A 16,838-nucleotide genomic window follows, 5' to 3' on the forward strand; every position below is an offset into this window, starting at 1 on the left:
AATGCCTTAGGCTGTACAATAAAGAAGTAAATGCTGGCTTATCCAGTATTTAAATGACAAGAGGACATAGTTTTGCTAATAAAAATGTAATTCCCTTAAAATTCTGTCTCTCTCAACTCCAATAAATCTAGTGTTGTTAAAGACATGAGTTCTAGCCACCCAAGTTTTTTTCTGAGAAGCTAGGTGATCATCAATCCTATCAAGGTTACAAGATTCATTTAGAGAAATAATCTGGTTGAAGAAAAGTGTAAATTTGACAGTTGCAGACTTTGGAGCTCAAGGAAATAACCTCAGTTCCTTTAAATTTTCATTTTTTCTTTTAAAAACCTGTTTGGGATGCATGCAAGTGTCTTCTTATACTATAGTATAGCATAAGTGTATAAACATATATATATGTATAGTATAAGTACAATAGTGTGGGCAATAGATTCTTTGCAGGTTTTACATATTTTGAAGGTTTAAGTTTTATAAGCTTATCAATGGTGTAGTTGTAGCTAATGGCTAAATACTTCAAATTGTGACTAGACCAATCTCAGTGATGATCCTGCATGTTGGATACTCGTCTCCTGGTCTCTTAAATTTTTGACGCTGTTGGCAGAAAAGCAGGGTTCATCTTCAGGATGAACCATTGCAAACTACTATCCTGCCTAAATGATAATTCCAGAAGGTGCTTGAAACAGCAAAATGATTGTCATAATGGTAGCATCATATGTGGCGTTTGAAATGAGAGTGAGGGGTATTACCCTTTATCAAATTGGTCGTGCATTTCTATTTTAAATGTTCTTTGTTGTCTTAGTGCACAATTAGTAGGTGGTGGTGTTGTAGCTTATGTGTCTGCTGCTAAGAGTGGTAAAATGGCCAATAGACAGTAGGTGGTAAAGACAGACATCATTCCCCACCCCACAGGTTCTTCCTACTGATAAGTAATTCATTGCTGCTTTTGGTTCTGGTTAAGGTTTTTCACTTACTGCCATTTGCAAGCTGGAGTTAATGAAGAACCAGTTACAACAAAATATATAGCCATGAAATTCAAAATTTCTCCCAGCTCTGACTTGTATTGTGCGTAAGCACTGAGCCAGGCTTTGAGTTTAGGCCTTGATTCAGCCCTTGGTTTAGACAAGTATTAAGCATGTGGTCAGTGTTAGTGTGTCCTTAAGAATCAAGAGCTGAAATTGCATCCAGTGTAGGTGGCCTAAGTATCACCTTAAAGCTAATCAAATACTTAAATACCTTGTGGACATGAGGTGTTAGTAGACCAGACTGCAAGACAGTTTAATGAGGTCCATTTGCAATACAGTAGAAAAACAAGGATTGAGACAGCCTGACTTTCCAAGGATTTAGTATGTTACGCTTGCTTGTTTATATCTTTCTTTAAATATCAGGACATAGGCTTTTTTTTTCACAGTCCTTTTGTTCACATATCATACTCACAGCTAAAATCAGCCGATCTCTTTCAACTAAGTCAGCTAGTTTATTCAAGAGCCTTCCTCGCTCTGAAGCATCCATTGTACGCCAGGGTGACCCGAGCTCAAAAGCTTTCCTAGCTGCTTTAACAGCCTTGTCAACATCTGCCTGTGGGGAAAACAGAAAAACTTTCATAATCAATAATTGATTCTGTCATCAGTCTTCTTGCTTGTTAAATGTGCAAGGTGTTTTGCAAGATAAATAAGAGGCACCAGCCCCAATCTAATCAGAACTAGTACAGTAATGTTAGATACATGTGTTATTTTCTTTCAAACACTTCTGCTATCATTTTAGCAATGTGAAGTTGTATAAGAAACAGATGGGTTCTCAAAGCTTGTAAAATAAAAACATATTAAGGTAGTCCATTTTTAAAATTTAGATTTTCAAACCCTCTGCCTCCTTATGTCTTTAATTGGGAATACCCACCGATTACACTGCTGATGCAATTTAATCTCTTTTATGTACTAGAGTTGCATAAATCTGTAAGTTAAATATTTAAGCACTCAACTTTATCTAAAAGTATCTGGTGGTGTGATGAAGACCAGGTTAGAAAAATCTATTCCTTAGAATGTTTTGTAACACTAATACAGATTTATTATTGAGGAAGACAAATCAATGCATTTGGTTTTGAAAGTTTTAAGGAACATTTGTATTTAAAATAATTTTACCAATTGACTAATTGACCAGGCTTGAAATGCAAAGCCTAAATTTTCTGAACTCCAAGCATTGTCTTTGCATTAAGCAAGCTAATTTGTCAGTCCATTAATGTTTTTTATAGCATAATTTGTTATTTATCATTTGGTTTTTGCTATAGCAGGCAAATCTACAATGACTTATATGAGGGTGTTCCAGGATATAAAATACCCAATCAAAAATCTCTTGAGAAATGGCTTTTAGTACTTGGAATTATTCTATATTTCACAATTCTTATAAAAAATTTCCCAGGAAAACAATGACAAAAAATGGAGGTTTATTCTAGTTTTTTGTTAGAAATTAAAAACAAATTTCAAGGGAAAAAGAAAAGGAATCTCTGCATGGCACATTTCCCTAACCAATTTACATGCATTGTTTAAAGAATTTCTTTCAAACTTTTTTTTTTTTTTTTTGTACTGCTGGTTGCTAGAATAACCTCTGGGGAAATCACTATCGAGGTTAACTAAGACAGCAAAGTTAACTAAGTCAACACTGAAGTCAATTGTTCTAAATTTGAACCAGATCTTGAATCTTTAACTGATGTTGGTAGCCAACAATGAATTTTTAAAAGGAAGGAGTGGGGTGGATAAATGGCTTGGAAAATCCAGCACAGATATGCTAGGCAGGAGGCCCACAGAACTTCCCAAAGTTCTTTCCAGAAAGTTTGGGAAAAAGATAGGAAGGATCTCTACAAATGGGACAGTCAGTACTATAAAGTAATACTGACCAGTCACCTATCTCAGGTAGGTGAAATTTACCAGATTAAAAATAATTACTTTTCTTCAGAATCTGTCAGAATTTCATCAAATACCTCATCACTTATCTGTGACCCAGAAAACTGTATTCAATGAATATTTAATTAATTCTATATTTTTCTTATCTCTTCCTATCATACATACGCTACAGCTTTGCAGTATGACTTAGGGTATACGCCTTGACCTTTACTGGAAAAGAACAAGGGAAAACCATAAGTCATACTTATGTGAATGATGTAAATTAAAACTAAATAGAGTGCCATGTGTTTTTTCAACTACTAGTGCAGAAATAATTAAAACCAAGCAAAATTATATAAAGCCAATACAAGGCTGTAAATGAAAAGTAAGGAAAAAAAAAAAAAAGATGTTCTTTAGCTCTAAGAAATTTAATTTGGGTATATAAATCTACACCATGAATGTAAAGACTGATAGCTCCTTCCAGAGCTAGTTTAGACTTTTGCAGAAGTACATTTACTTTACATCCCACTGACCATTTGTTGAGCTGTTTTATTATTACTAGGGGCCTTTAGGATTAGCAAATGTGGCCTGAAAGAGCCATCAAACTGAAAGGAAAACAGTTCCCACCCACATATGTGTCTGTGCTTTGTAATCTCCACTTGTTTTTTTAAATACCACTGCAAGGCAGTGTACAGCCCTTTGTCAACCCTATTGTACACACAAATTAAATTCCTAAAATCTCTTGGCTCATTATCTAAAGACTAGGCTCTAGAATATTAGGTTCACAATGACTGTGTAATTTACTAGATTTGTACATTTCACTTGGCAATTTAGTTAATAGCAGTTGTCATTACACATTAGTTTGCAAAATTATTGAAGAGAAAGCAAACCTCTGTGTCGAACACTATTATCTCTTTATTTAACGAGTTGTTAGATTGCTTGTAAGGAAAGAAAACTACAAAAAATTCTGAATGGTAAGTGAACAGTTGCAGGTCATGAGTAATTTAATTTGAGGATGATCAAATATCAGACCAGCCAGATTTGCAATGTAATTTGGTTTTTAAACACTGAATAGAGAAGAGGTAGAAGTAGCATTTTACATCAAAAGCATGTATGGTTCTCGTGGGATACAATTCAGATGTTAACAGTATGTTTATGAAATGCTTTGACTGAGAACAAAAAAAGCCTGAAATAATCTCAGTGACTCTGAGCACTATATACAGATAACCGAGAGTAAAGAAAATGAAGAACAAGGCATTTGAAGAATTTAGGATTAAATATATGAAATTATCAAAGACAGATTAATGCAGACCTTTTCAGCCATCTTTGTCTAATAAAAAGCTTTAAATGTGTCATCACTATGACCTTCTTAATAATGTGTAGTTACTATCGCTCATGTGCTAGACAGATAGCATTTGAGACAAAGTTTACCAGGAGATTCATGATAAAATTACAGAACAGAACAGAATAACTATGACTCGGTGAGCTCAGGATGTTAAATGGACTGGGTTTCTATATATTTCTGAAAAGAGCATTTCATTTCAGAGCGAGTCTTTGTACAGGAAATTAAAATATTCAGAAAGAGATTGTGTTTATCATATTGACAGTAAATTTTTGGTGAATTTATAACACAGATAAATGGCTTACAAGTTTTATAGTAGTTCTCATGGATAAAAAAGGTGTTTAATGGACACTTTACTGCTAAGTTTAAAACACTTATGCAAATTATTCTAAACATCCATATATCTTTACTAAAATGAACATCAGATTTCATTTTTTGAGAAATGTGAGAAAATTTTCTCACTTTTGGATGCCAAAATTTGACTTTGAAGGGGAAAGTATCAAAAATGAAATAAATATGTGCAAGAGTCAAAACAGTAACTATAAACCCAATTTTATTTTCAGTCACAGTCATCACTTTTTGTATACCTGTGAAGTAGAAATAGAACATTCATTTTTCATACTTGCTTTCTCAGTGTTTATAAAAAAATATTCTTTAGTCATTGGTTTTAAAACTGTCGAAGCAACATTGTCTGTTCTATTTAAAAAATAAAAGTAAAAAGTAAAAAAACCCCTTACTTGATAACTTCCATTTAAAATATATGGTAGTACTAGGAAAATCCTTTTTCAGCAGAAAAATTCATAATACAAAAAAACCGCAGAGCTGCTTATTTGAGGGCTTAGGTTTTCATTGTATTTTTTGAGTATGTGGCATCTACCTGTAATTTTCCACTAAGAAACCTCATCAATATAAAAAATAAATGTTTGTTTACAAGTGCGAACTATCTTTTTAGTCCTTTGCTTAAATTCATCAATTCAACAAGCTGTAAGGGAACCAGTCTTCGTGGAATTTGTGTCTATTTGATAGGTTACCTGCAGCTTCAAAGTCTATTTTAGGACTATGTTTCAACATGTTTTTCACAAAACTAAATTTTTGAACGGGGCAGTAATGAGAAGACATATTCATAGCTAAAAATGCTGACAGTAATGATCATCTTCGCAGAGTCTGTGTGGGAAAATATCTGTATTTGTCCACTTCATGTTATCTATAATGAAAAGCCTTGCGTATCTGTGCAATGAACAGATTACATCACAGTGTAAAGAAGAGCTAAGAAAAAATAACACCCCCCCCAAACAATTAAATTATTTTATGTCATTAATCAAAGATAACAAAATGAATTGATAATATTAAAAAAAAAATAACAAAAAATATTTCAGAATTTTCAGAACTCTTCTCACATGAGCAAGGTCCTAAGAGTAAAGTGGTTTTTCAGTGTCTGTTTACAAACAATATTAGGGCTTCATAAGAAAGCTAAGAATTACGTTTGCAGCAGAAGATATACGGCATGATGTACATACATCCCTGAGGTGATGTTTTACATTGGCAGAGATGGATGGTTGCCTTCCTGCTTTTAAAATGCAGAATTAAATTTAAAGCTAGGGTTAAGAGCGAGAAAGAAACCCCTACCTTGTCGCCTTCTTCAACCTCACAGATTTTCTCTTCAGTTGCAGGGTTAAAGACTTCAAATTTTTTACCACTGACCGCATCGTGCCACTCATTGTTTATAAATATCTGCAGGAGAGGAAATAGTGCAACAATATCAGTAACCTATGTATAGGTGTTGCCTGTTATCTGTTTGAATGAATAAATCTATCTTTCATAGCCGAGAGCTGCCTGATTGATAGGTACCTGAATTAAAAATGGAATAGCTCTTCCAGGAATATGAAGAGATGGGTAATCGCATAAGCACTTAACCAGGAACAGCTTTATAAAATGGGCTTCCTTTGAAGAGGCAAACTCTCTCTTTCCACAATATTTTCACTTTGTTTCATGTCATAAAAACATACTGTTACAAAGGGGTCCTTCCTCTCTTAAGCTGAAGTCTGCGATGTACAAGGGAGGTATTGCCCAAACTGACCTACTGAAAACTACCTGGGTTTAATATGCTGACAGGGCTGGTAATGATGGAGGGCCTTTCTGTTACAGGCCCCAACATAAGTAAACCCAATCCTTGCGTTTGGTATATATAGTACATGTTGTATCTTGGAGAACACTATTTTATTTATCTCTGCTTTGATTTCTCGTCACTCCTGCCAAGAAAGAAAATCCCAACAAAAAAGAATTAATAGTATATTTTTCTCAAATTAAAGTCAAGAATAAAAATCCCCACCACAGTCAATTGAAGGAAACAAAGAAAGAACCTCTTAAACTGAGTAAAAAGCAAGCAAGTATACTTCTGTATTTTCATGTTACAGGAGAAAAATAATTAGAGATTAGGGAATGCTCTTTTATTTTTCCCCAAAATCCTTTGTTTGTGTTGATTGGTGCTTCATTGAATGTGATCCTAATCAAGATTTAACAGCAGAAACAATGCTCTTAATCTTTTGCAGAAAAAAAAAACAAACCACCAGAATTTACTCCATTAAATAAAGATAGGAAGAAATGGCTGATGCATTCACCAGAAGTATGATGTTTGCAAGCTCAGAGAAAGCCTAGACTGTCCTTGATGTTGGTAGTTGGTGCATTTCACAGAGACACTGTCTTAAAACACACTTAGCAGCACAAACTGGGAGAAAAACCCTCTCTGATGTATATTTGTTGCCTTGAAAACAAGTTGAATTACTTTATTGATGAAATCACAAACACCTTTTTCTTTACCTGCTGTTTTTCTTCCTGTCCTGATCTTACAAGAAAAGGAGGACTAGCCTTCCAGATTGAACTAGCACATGCCAAAATGTTTACATTGGCCAAATTAAAATATTCAAGAGCTGACAATGAGGGGAATTTTATGGGTGGTTTATGGCCAGAACATGACAGTGATCCTCAGCTGCATATATACAGCTGAGGATCAGCTGCATATATACCCCATACAACCCAACAGGTCCTAGATGAAAATATATGGGAAACAGCGAGTGGCGCTTCTGATCATAGTTTTCAAAGCTAGTTGCTGCTCCTCCTTTGGAAAGACTATTTGAAGGATCTCAGTCTGAAGATTGTCACATCACAATGCTGTTACATCCCAGCGGCTATAGTATGGGTCCCAGAAGTGGGGTTGTGCCATATTACCATAATCCTGCACACAGCGTGTGAATATAGGCATACAAACATGCAGCAAATGTGGGTGCTGACAGTATACATGCCCTCACAGCTCGGCAGGATTAAAGTTGACGGCCATGTATATGGGAGGGCTCTTTTCTCTCCCCTCCCTGCCTGAAGGTTTCTCTGCAAAACACCAGGAATTCAAACCTCTCTGGGTTTGGTCTCCAGCACACGCTGCAATTCCTGCTTTTGAAGGGTGAATCTACTTGCCTCGTGTGACTTCAGGCTTTGACAAGATGACCCTCGGGTAGCCATTTTAGTTATCATTGGTTTATAATCAGTATGACTATCTTCTGTTTAAGGTGATCCTAGCCATTTGATGCTATTTATTATTTGTGCAATAATTTCTACCAATAATGGTCACAGCTGTCAAATCTTTTGTCACACTGACATTGGTGAGACTTTCCTACCTCCCTTTCAGCCTTTAGGCATAAAATGCAAACATATTCCTGTTTTTCTGACTATTAGTGCCGATGTCTGACTATTAGTATTTGAACTGCAAGAGATATTACAGCAAATTAATATGAATTGTGTAATTTTGATAGTTTTTCACACTTCATTGCAACTCTTAGGATCTCTGTTATGTTTCTACACTGAATTTGCCTAGTGCCACCACTCTTGATTTTCCATCCTCCCAGAAGTCATCTAACCCCTTTTACTAATCTGTTGCCTTCGTGCGGAACATCCATGTACCAGGGAAACCAGGCCAGCATGCGTTGCTGGTTTTCTTGTTTTCTCCTGACTTTTACCTGACAAGGACTGGAAAAAAATCTAACGGTAAAACCAAGAAAATAAGGTAAAATAGTGCTTTCCTTACTTTTTCTAGAAGATTCTGTCTTGTTATTTAATATTTTTCTGTTTCAAGCTTTTCAATATATAGCTAGCTATTAAGAAGCACAAAAGAACCGCAATTGCACAGCAGCTGGCCTACACCAAAGTTAATCATAACAGCTTACACAGCAGCAATGAAATTGATATCCAAAAGTTCATTTAATAAACGTTAGGAACAGTGTCCTTGCTCAACTTTTATACTGGCTGAAAGCACATTGAGTGCTGAATTTACTTTGCATGGCTGTAACAAATACCATCAATTCTTGATTGCAACATTGCTGGCACACTTAGAACAAGACCTGAACAAAGCAAGGTGGGCGTTGTTGTTGCCCATATTGAACTTTTATGATCCGTAATCTTTTGTGGTGTAATAACACCAGAAATTCAAACCTAGGCCCTTTTGTATGGGAATAAGTAATTGGCAAAGGTACTGTTACAGCTGAAGGAATAATTAAATGTTTGAAATTCTTATAAAATCTAGACATCACTGTCATACAAGAATACTTTCTCCAAAGACAACACAAAATTCCCACCATGTCTTCTTTCCTTTTACTATTAATTTTGTTGTCTCTTTGGTATGACACTTTCCTTCTCTTTCACGCTCTGGTGTCCTAATTTCAGTTGCACTGTATACATCCTTTAAAACTATGTCCAAAGAGGGTTTTAGGAGTGAGAAGTCCTGCAACTCTCTAGGTTTTTAGTTACTGAATATTAATAAGAGTGTTGATGAAATCTGTGGAAATAAGTCTGCTTTTCCATTAAAACAAACCAACCAACCAGGAAATAAACCACTGCAATTGTTCCTGAAAAATATTTCTTCAGTTCTGTAGGGAAAATATGTCACCATGCGCACTCTTCTAAAAAGGTAAATGTTGTCTTTTAAAAGATGTACTTTATACCATTATTAAATATAATTTCAGAATTTTCTCTTCTGTTATACTAAAGATGATATAAAGTGAATTGATTCAGCAATTGCTAAGTGACAAAGAATAAAACAATCTACTAAAAATATGCTGTACTTTAGTCGTAGTTACTGAGAAATTATATGATATTACACAACTGTGGAAATTTAGAGAACAAGTAGAGTGAAGGCTAAGGATCACTGGGTGAAATTTGAGGTACTTAACCCTGTTCACAAATGCAAAATAGAATGTGGGCCTTACCCACAAGATCTGTGCTACCCTAGAGCATGCCATTTCTGAGCCACTGCTGGTGAAATTGTCAAAATGAGTTAACTTTTTATTTCTGGCTCTGCAGGTTAGCCTTGAAACAGAAAGGAAAATCTCATCGGAAAGATCTGATACATGGCACAGATGTTGCAAAGAGGAGGCTATGTTGCTACCAAGAGTTGTGTAGGTTGTTCTTTAAAGTGGACATGATATTGTATATAGTCCAATCTTAACAGTACCTGCCATCCTCTGTCTAACCATCTGGGTTCGAGATTCAATCTGGAATCTCTGCAATCTCTGCATTTGAGTCAGTGTGGGAGCGGGATCCCCACCCTAAGCCACCCTCCCAGTGCATGAGTCCACCTTTCTGCAGCTGATGGCTTGGTGCCCTCCCTTCTTGCTCTCTCCCAGTGTTGTTGCATTGCTGGCACGTGTGTGAGATACTGATCATGCTCGTCATTGAGACCATGGCAGGCTATGACTGACTGTACCAGGTATTTTTTGCTCAAACTGTCCCTATCTTTAGGGTCATGGCATCTTGCCCCATCTTTAGTCTTGGGAGCTTAGCTGCGAGACCAACTGGCAGAAAAGATGTGATTCCCATTTCCTCTCCATTAGGATAAAGGAGAGGATAAAGGAGCTACTCTGTTACTGCTCAGAGGAAGAGGAACATTTGAACAGAAAACAAGAAAATACTATGGGGCAGGTAAATCAAAGCCAATGATTGCTTTGCTTGCAGTACAAAGTCAAGAAGACACCAAAACTGCAGGATAAATGCTTTTTGTCACACAGACCAGGGATTTAAACCCCACAACCACATATGTTCAAAAACATGTCAGCTTTCAGGGAAGAGTTTTTTTGCATATTACTGAAATTGCTTACACTGACTGTCTGGGTGATTGTTAATAATTGATGAATAGTTTGGTAATGACTACCAAGATCAATAAAAATATTATCTATAAATGGATATGGTAACAATTTGCTATTAATATATTCCTGTATATTTCAGCTTGTTTATAAGGGGGAATGATTGTATAGAGAGCGTCATTGCGGCCTGCGACCATCAGGACTGACTAGCAAACTTCTGATATAACAAAAGCTTTCAGGGAAATAAATATGAAAGTCCCTGGAAATTTCAGATATGTGATGAATTTGATTACGGGAATATCCGCACAAAATTCTGGCTGTTATGAATCAGCAAAGATAGCAGTTAAATGGTTAATATGAAAAAAGCCATCTTTAGTAACTAGCTACATTGCCAAGAAAAGAGACAAAGTAAAAGGTAAATATTAAGATAACACTGCTATGATGTTACAGTATGCCAAATTCATATCTGTCTCTGAAAGGAATAATAGCAAAACATACCATTTTTGGAAGTTTTTAAAGTATTTGTTTAAATACTACATTTATTGCACCAACCAGTATCACCCACAATATTAGTTTAGAATATCGTTCTTATTAATGTTTCTAATACCATTCCCATTTAAAGCATAACCTCATTATATTAAATTTATATACAACATTGTATCAGGGCTATATAAATCAAACTACCCAGATGTCTTCCGTGTGCTAGATAGAAGTCTTGCATATGCAGGTATAAAAAGACGGGAAAAAGAAGGAAAAACTCAAAACTGACCATGTAAGTAGCGTTACCTACATTGCGGGCAGCTGCACTCATAAATGTGCATGCAGCCATGCTCATTTACTGCTGCGGAGTGTATGCTGCAAACAAATGGTGTGGATCTCTACGTCCGGGTGGCATTGAAGTACTAGCCAACAGCAGCCTGCCGTGACTCCCCCTGTCCGACTGAAAAGAAACATTTGGAATCATCTCGCAATGGGCTGCAGTGCTTTGCCTGTCAGGCAGAACTCCAATGCAGCCAAGGTGCTTTGTTTGTTTGTTTGTTTTTATTTTTTGTGTGCTGGTTTGTCAGACATAAATGTGAAAGACCTACGCTTCTGCAGCGTGTGCTGTGCAGAGGTTTGGCTGTGGTGACTGACTATGGTCCATGAGACTTAGGGCTGCAGATTTATTTTGCAAGGATTTAGAAATGTTGTTGCAGGCATTTTGTAACTGTTATTTCACTGGCATTTTTAGGAAAGAATATGGTTTTTATTTCAACAACCTAAGGAATTAATGGCTTTCAGACTTTGCACTAGACCTAGGTATATAGATTTCTTGTAGATTAGACTGCACACTGCTAAAGCTTAGTATTTAAAACAGAGCCCAGGTAACAGGCTATTGCAGTCAAAAACTCTCTGACTGTCTTTATTTCCCAGTGCCAGAGTGCAATAAAATCTTGATTCTCTGAAATGATTTATTTCAGTTCAGATAACCTGATATCATTCACCATTTGGGGTTGAAGTTACCTGCAAGACTACAGTACTTCTGCCATCATTTAGACAGTTGATTTGGTCACTCAAATCACCTCAGCAGAAAAGAGGGAGACAAGACCTGCTGTTTGCCTTTCTTTGTTATCCCAGTGTTTTTTTCTGTTCAGTCCTTGAGTATTTTGATACAACTGTGTGTTCATTTTATAAAGTATCTGCTATGTAGGAAGGGCCAAATTTGTGTCTGTGCTGCATGAGGAAAGAAAGTATTTGACTCCAGACAGCTTTGTCTCAGATGGACCACACCGTAGCTCCTCTGAAATAGATTTTAGGGTGTCTCCATTTGGTACCATCACCTTTTGAAACATAACTTCCTGCTGCATCTTCTTTAGAATAAGAATCCCCTTTTTGCAGGTACAAAAGGGTCAAAGTCTGTACAGGGTCTCAGGCCTCAGTACTTCTGTCGAAGTGATTTAAAAGTGCAGTTTGGAGAAAAAACCCACTTATTTCTGATTTTGCAATGTTCCTATACGTGATCCCATATTCAACATCTGTTTATAAACTTATTCTTAGTCAGGGAAGAATTTTAATGTAATTCACTATTATTGTTAAAAACTATAATCCATACACAGAGATGTCGCCAAGAAAAGTACTAGAACTATCTAAAATGTGGACTTTCCCAAACTTAGCTATTGCGGGTAGCTTTATAAATATGGAATGAAATGTCTAAGCTATCTTCTCTTTAGATACCAGAAACTCTTCCAAACTTACAGTACAAGAAAAAGCGTAGCCTCTTCCCACCATAAATCTGCCCCCAGATAGCCTCCAGTTCTTGCTATGATGAAATTTTTTGTGACAATGCTCTTCAAATGAGCCCAGCTGCTTGTTTCACAGCGCTGCTCAGCTGACTGCGCACAACCTTTCCAGTGCAGACAGTAAACCAGGGAATGAGACCACCAGCGTTTTTTTAGAGGCCAGGAACAGTGAAAAGGCACCAGGTCCGTGGCTGGGCTACTGCATGCTGGAGGCAATTCTGCATCATTCAGGTGTGGTGGTGCACAGTGCTAACAGTTGCAGGCCCCTATTCACACCTGCTCGTATAGATTATGAGAGTCATTCAGATATTCTTGAGTTTGATGGTGGAAGTAAATCTTACAGTTACACCTAAACCTGAAAGACATTTGTGGCCCAAGAGGAGGTTCATTTCAAATGCTACAAGTTCTGATTTACTAGTCCCAAATATGTTATGGAGTCTCACTGTATTCTTCAATACAGTTAAAATACATGACATTCTTTAGAGGAACAACTAAAAGTTGAAGTTGAAGCTTTGAGCAATATATCAATATAGAATACTTGCCATGAAATCTCTATTATTTTTTTTTCCCCACAGTTTTTCCATACAAGAAGTTGATATTTGTCTAAAATTTCTCATAACTTTTTTTCACCTTGGAATTTTATGTCATTATTGATGCAGGAGTTATATTTTACTGCTGCAATGAACTCATAATCAGAGAATATACCCTTTCTATTAATTATTTATTATATCTTTTTGATTAGTCAGTTAGTGGCTATGTATCTACAAAGTCAGCTGATCATAAAAAGAACATATTTCTGTAGTACCTTTATAGCTGATAACATTTTCCCAGATATTCTAATTAAATTTTTGTGGTTTTACCCCTCATTTATGTTTGTGAGTCAAGTGATTGGAACATATGTGATACTCAGCTACAGTTTTTCTTCACTCACAGTGGTTTACCCTAGCACACTTTCTGATATTCCACATGCAGCTCATTGAGAGAATGTGCTGCTGTTTTCTCTCCCTCATGTAATTTGACAACCTAATAATTAACTAATCTGAGTTTCTCTGATTAAAGGAACACTACAGGGATTAGTGTATGTGAAAGCATCATGACAGAAATCATTTGTCAAACAATCATTGCCTAATTCCTCAGCGTTGACTGAGTAAAATATTTACTAGTACATTTTTAGCTAGTTACCAACACTCATCAGTTCATTGGAATATCTTTAAAGGAGATTCAGATACGAATCCAATCCAAGTTCACTTTGTGGTTCAACATCCAAGCCAATTTAGCTGCTTAAAATGCATTCAGATAAATTCTTTAGTTTAAAATTCCCTGAAGAGTGCTTAGTTTTTTGCTATACATGAAAGGCATAATCTGAAATGTAGCTATACCAACCTATAGATCCATAGACATATGGAAATACTTAAATGATCTCTGTTAAAGGCCCCAAATGATCCCTCTCATAGAAAATAAAATAGAGAGAGTGTTAAGTAAAAATGAAAGTCCTTGGAACATCTCCTGCAGACATTTCTTCAGATCCTTGCGTGGTGCCTGTTGATATTGTGCCATGGTAGAAAAAGAGAAAAATGAGTTTCTAGAGCTGAGGGATCTGCCAACGTCCAAGGTGCTTCAGAAAGGTAAATACCTCAGCAGTAATTAATGCTTCCCTCGTCTTGATCCCTCCAATGTAACTAGTCAAAACAATCCCACACTCCGCTTTCTCACTTGTATGGGACAGGAGGGGAAGAGGATGGGTAAGAATACAAGAGTGGAAAGGCTTTATTAAACCGTGGGATGACTGCTGAGTATTGGATGACATTTCTATTATCCTGTCTCCCTGTCCCTCAGTACACTGTTGCGGCTTCCAGAAAATCCTTTGTGATATTTCAAGAGAGGCGGACAGCAGTACAAAAACCACCCCTCTGCAAAGGTGTGTTGGATTTGCTCACTTGTGGGTATACACTTTTGCAAACAAGTGCATTGCACTTCTGCACAGTTATACATTATATAAAGTTTTAAGGAAGTGGTATCTATTGTCAAGGCAAAAGAAACATGCATCTGCTATGCGACACTCTTCCTGATTGCACACCATAGACATTTCAGCCACGCTGGCTGTCTTATGGTTGCTTTTTGTATTAATGGAATAGGTTTTTGCTAACTAAATATATTAGAAGGATAGAAGTGTTTACAGGAATTTATGTATGTCTTGCATATTTAGTTACAGCAGATTTCTGAGCTGATGTTTTGCTATATTAGTTGTTTTCCTTTGGAAGAATAAAAAAAAACAAACGAAACTGTAGTTTCTGACACACCACTGCCATGTAGGTACTAAAGTATCTTCTCTGAATTAAGCTTTTTTTTTTTTTTTTGAGACAGGAAGAGCAGTAGAGAGCTATCACATGGCAGAACTACATATCTTTCATAGCCGGTTAAATATTTACAAAGTAAGGTCCTGTGTGATTTATTCAAGAAAGATATGCATTGAAATCTGGTTAGGTTTTTTCCATGAAAAAAATAGATAGAATGGAATTCAAAAGGACTAATCTAGATAATCACTGAACACCTTGCTTTTGGAAAAGAAAATAAACAGTGGTTTTAGTAAATAAAATTCATTTCGATTGCAATGGTAATGAGAAAAAAAATGTAAAGTGACCAAGGAGTCTCCAAAGAGAAAAGGTCCTTTCTGATCAATTGTTCTACCTGAATGTTGCAGAGGGCAAAACTTCAGTATTCTCTGCCAACAGTTTGTTCTACGTTCTTGCAGATATCTGCATACTGTGATATAAAACAGGCAAAGGGTCTTTTCAAGCTGAGAATGCAAGTTTGGATTCAGACCTTCTTTATCTGTGTATTTCCAACTACATATGGAAAGAATTTGCTATTACAAAAAGTTTATGGTAATATTTACTAATTAGTGATGGCAGACTTTCTGTTTTAATGATAGTTATTTAAGCTGAAAAACAGATTCATTATCACTAAGAAAAATATGTGAGTGGAATGAATTTTATTTTAGTTTCATTTTCATACATTAATTTCCACATAAGCTTATTTGGTATAATTATTTAAATCTGATTGTAATACGATGCAATACACTAACATTTTAATTTGTTCTTGCTGTTCTGAAAAATAAAATAATAATAGAAACTTTTCCTCCTTTGCTCCATTTATACTTTCGGAGAAACTTATCACAGCAGAAAGTTTGTTTCAGGAGAAAAATAACACCCACCCCAAGTGAAATATGAAATGATTCTATCACACTTGCACACTTCCTGAAATACTTAGGTTAAAAGGATCACTGAAGATTAATTGCTAATATGTATAATATTAGAAGCAGGTCAGAATAAACATTTTAAGCACTGATTTACAGTTGCCTCCATGGTTCATATAAGATTAAAATGAGCACATCCTACTGTTTGAGCTGAATGCATAAGAAAAATTAAGAAACCCAAACACTACTAACCTTGGTGTACTTAATTTTCAGATCTTTGAGTGGTTCTGGCAGCGCTGGCAAAACTGGAGCAGGATTGCTGTCTGAACCTTGCTTCTTCATATTTTCAGTTGAGGAGCTTGAGGATGTTCCTGAAACACAGGTGAAATGAGATATAAGGGAAGCGCAGTGATTTTTGTCCTGACTGAGCTCTTAGCTTTATTTGTGCTTTTTTATCTGTACCAGCTATGGTATATTTGCATACAGGAATATGATTGGATGAAAGAATTCATTGCAAAGAGAAAATGACACTACTTACTTTTAAGACCAAAAGCAACAGCCTTTTCACCGAGCTGAGACCTTGATGAAACAAACGCTGCTGAAACAATCTGCTTAGCCAGGCAGTATGAATTTCTTATTGGGGAACACAGTTTAAGGCCTCCTCATCTTACCTGTAAAATTTCTTTGTCTCAGCAGGCAGGTCCCCAGATTTTAAGTGAAGTTCTTCACGTTCTTGAAGGCAGCTCTGAAGGAAAAGACAGACTTGTTAGCTCCGGAAACAAATTAAGCCCTTCTCTCTGGACAGTTGGCAAGAATATTTCCCAGAGCTGGAAAGTGTTCACTAAAAAGCAAGCTACCTTAAGTTACACTTTAATGCGTTCAGAGTACTTTATAATTCCTGTAATTAGTACCTGCTTTATAGATCACAGAGATAAGGGATGACTATGGTGATACCAAATGTCTCACATGTTTTTCAAGAAGTGTGAAAGTAGGATAAAATTGATCAATCCAGAAAAAATAGTCTAT

The 16,838-nt window shown here is 36.1% G+C and overlaps 1 protein-coding gene across 2 annotated transcripts in view; it reads right to left on the minus strand.

Moving 5' to 3' along the window:
- The window catches only part of ALDH1A1 (aldehyde dehydrogenase 1 family member A1), a 36,701-nt gene extending 20,083 nt beyond the window's left edge, over positions 1 to 16,618 (minus strand). The window contains exons 1-4 of one of the 2 annotated variants that reach the window (XM_074570500.1): positions 16,484 to 16,618; positions 16,065 to 16,183; positions 5,839 to 5,943; positions 1,432 to 1,572 (exon numbers count right to left, since the gene is read on the minus strand). In XM_074570500.1, the coding sequence (XP_074426601.1) occupies positions 1,432 to 1,572; positions 5,839 to 5,943; positions 16,065 to 16,154 (336 nt within the window). In that variant the 5' untranslated portion in view covers positions 16,155 to 16,183; positions 16,484 to 16,618. Of the gene's footprint in view, positions 1 to 1,431; positions 1,573 to 5,838; positions 5,944 to 16,064; positions 16,236 to 16,483 lie in introns of those variants that run through there. The other variant, XM_074570499.1, reaches the window with a different exon arrangement.
- Between the last annotated feature and the right edge of the window lie 220 nt (positions 16,619 to 16,838).

Source organism: Larus michahellis, chromosome Z (genome assembly GCF_964199755.1).
Source record: "Larus michahellis chromosome Z, bLarMic1.1, whole genome shotgun sequence".
NCBI lineage: Eukaryota > Metazoa > Chordata > Aves > Charadriiformes > Laridae > Larus > Larus michahellis.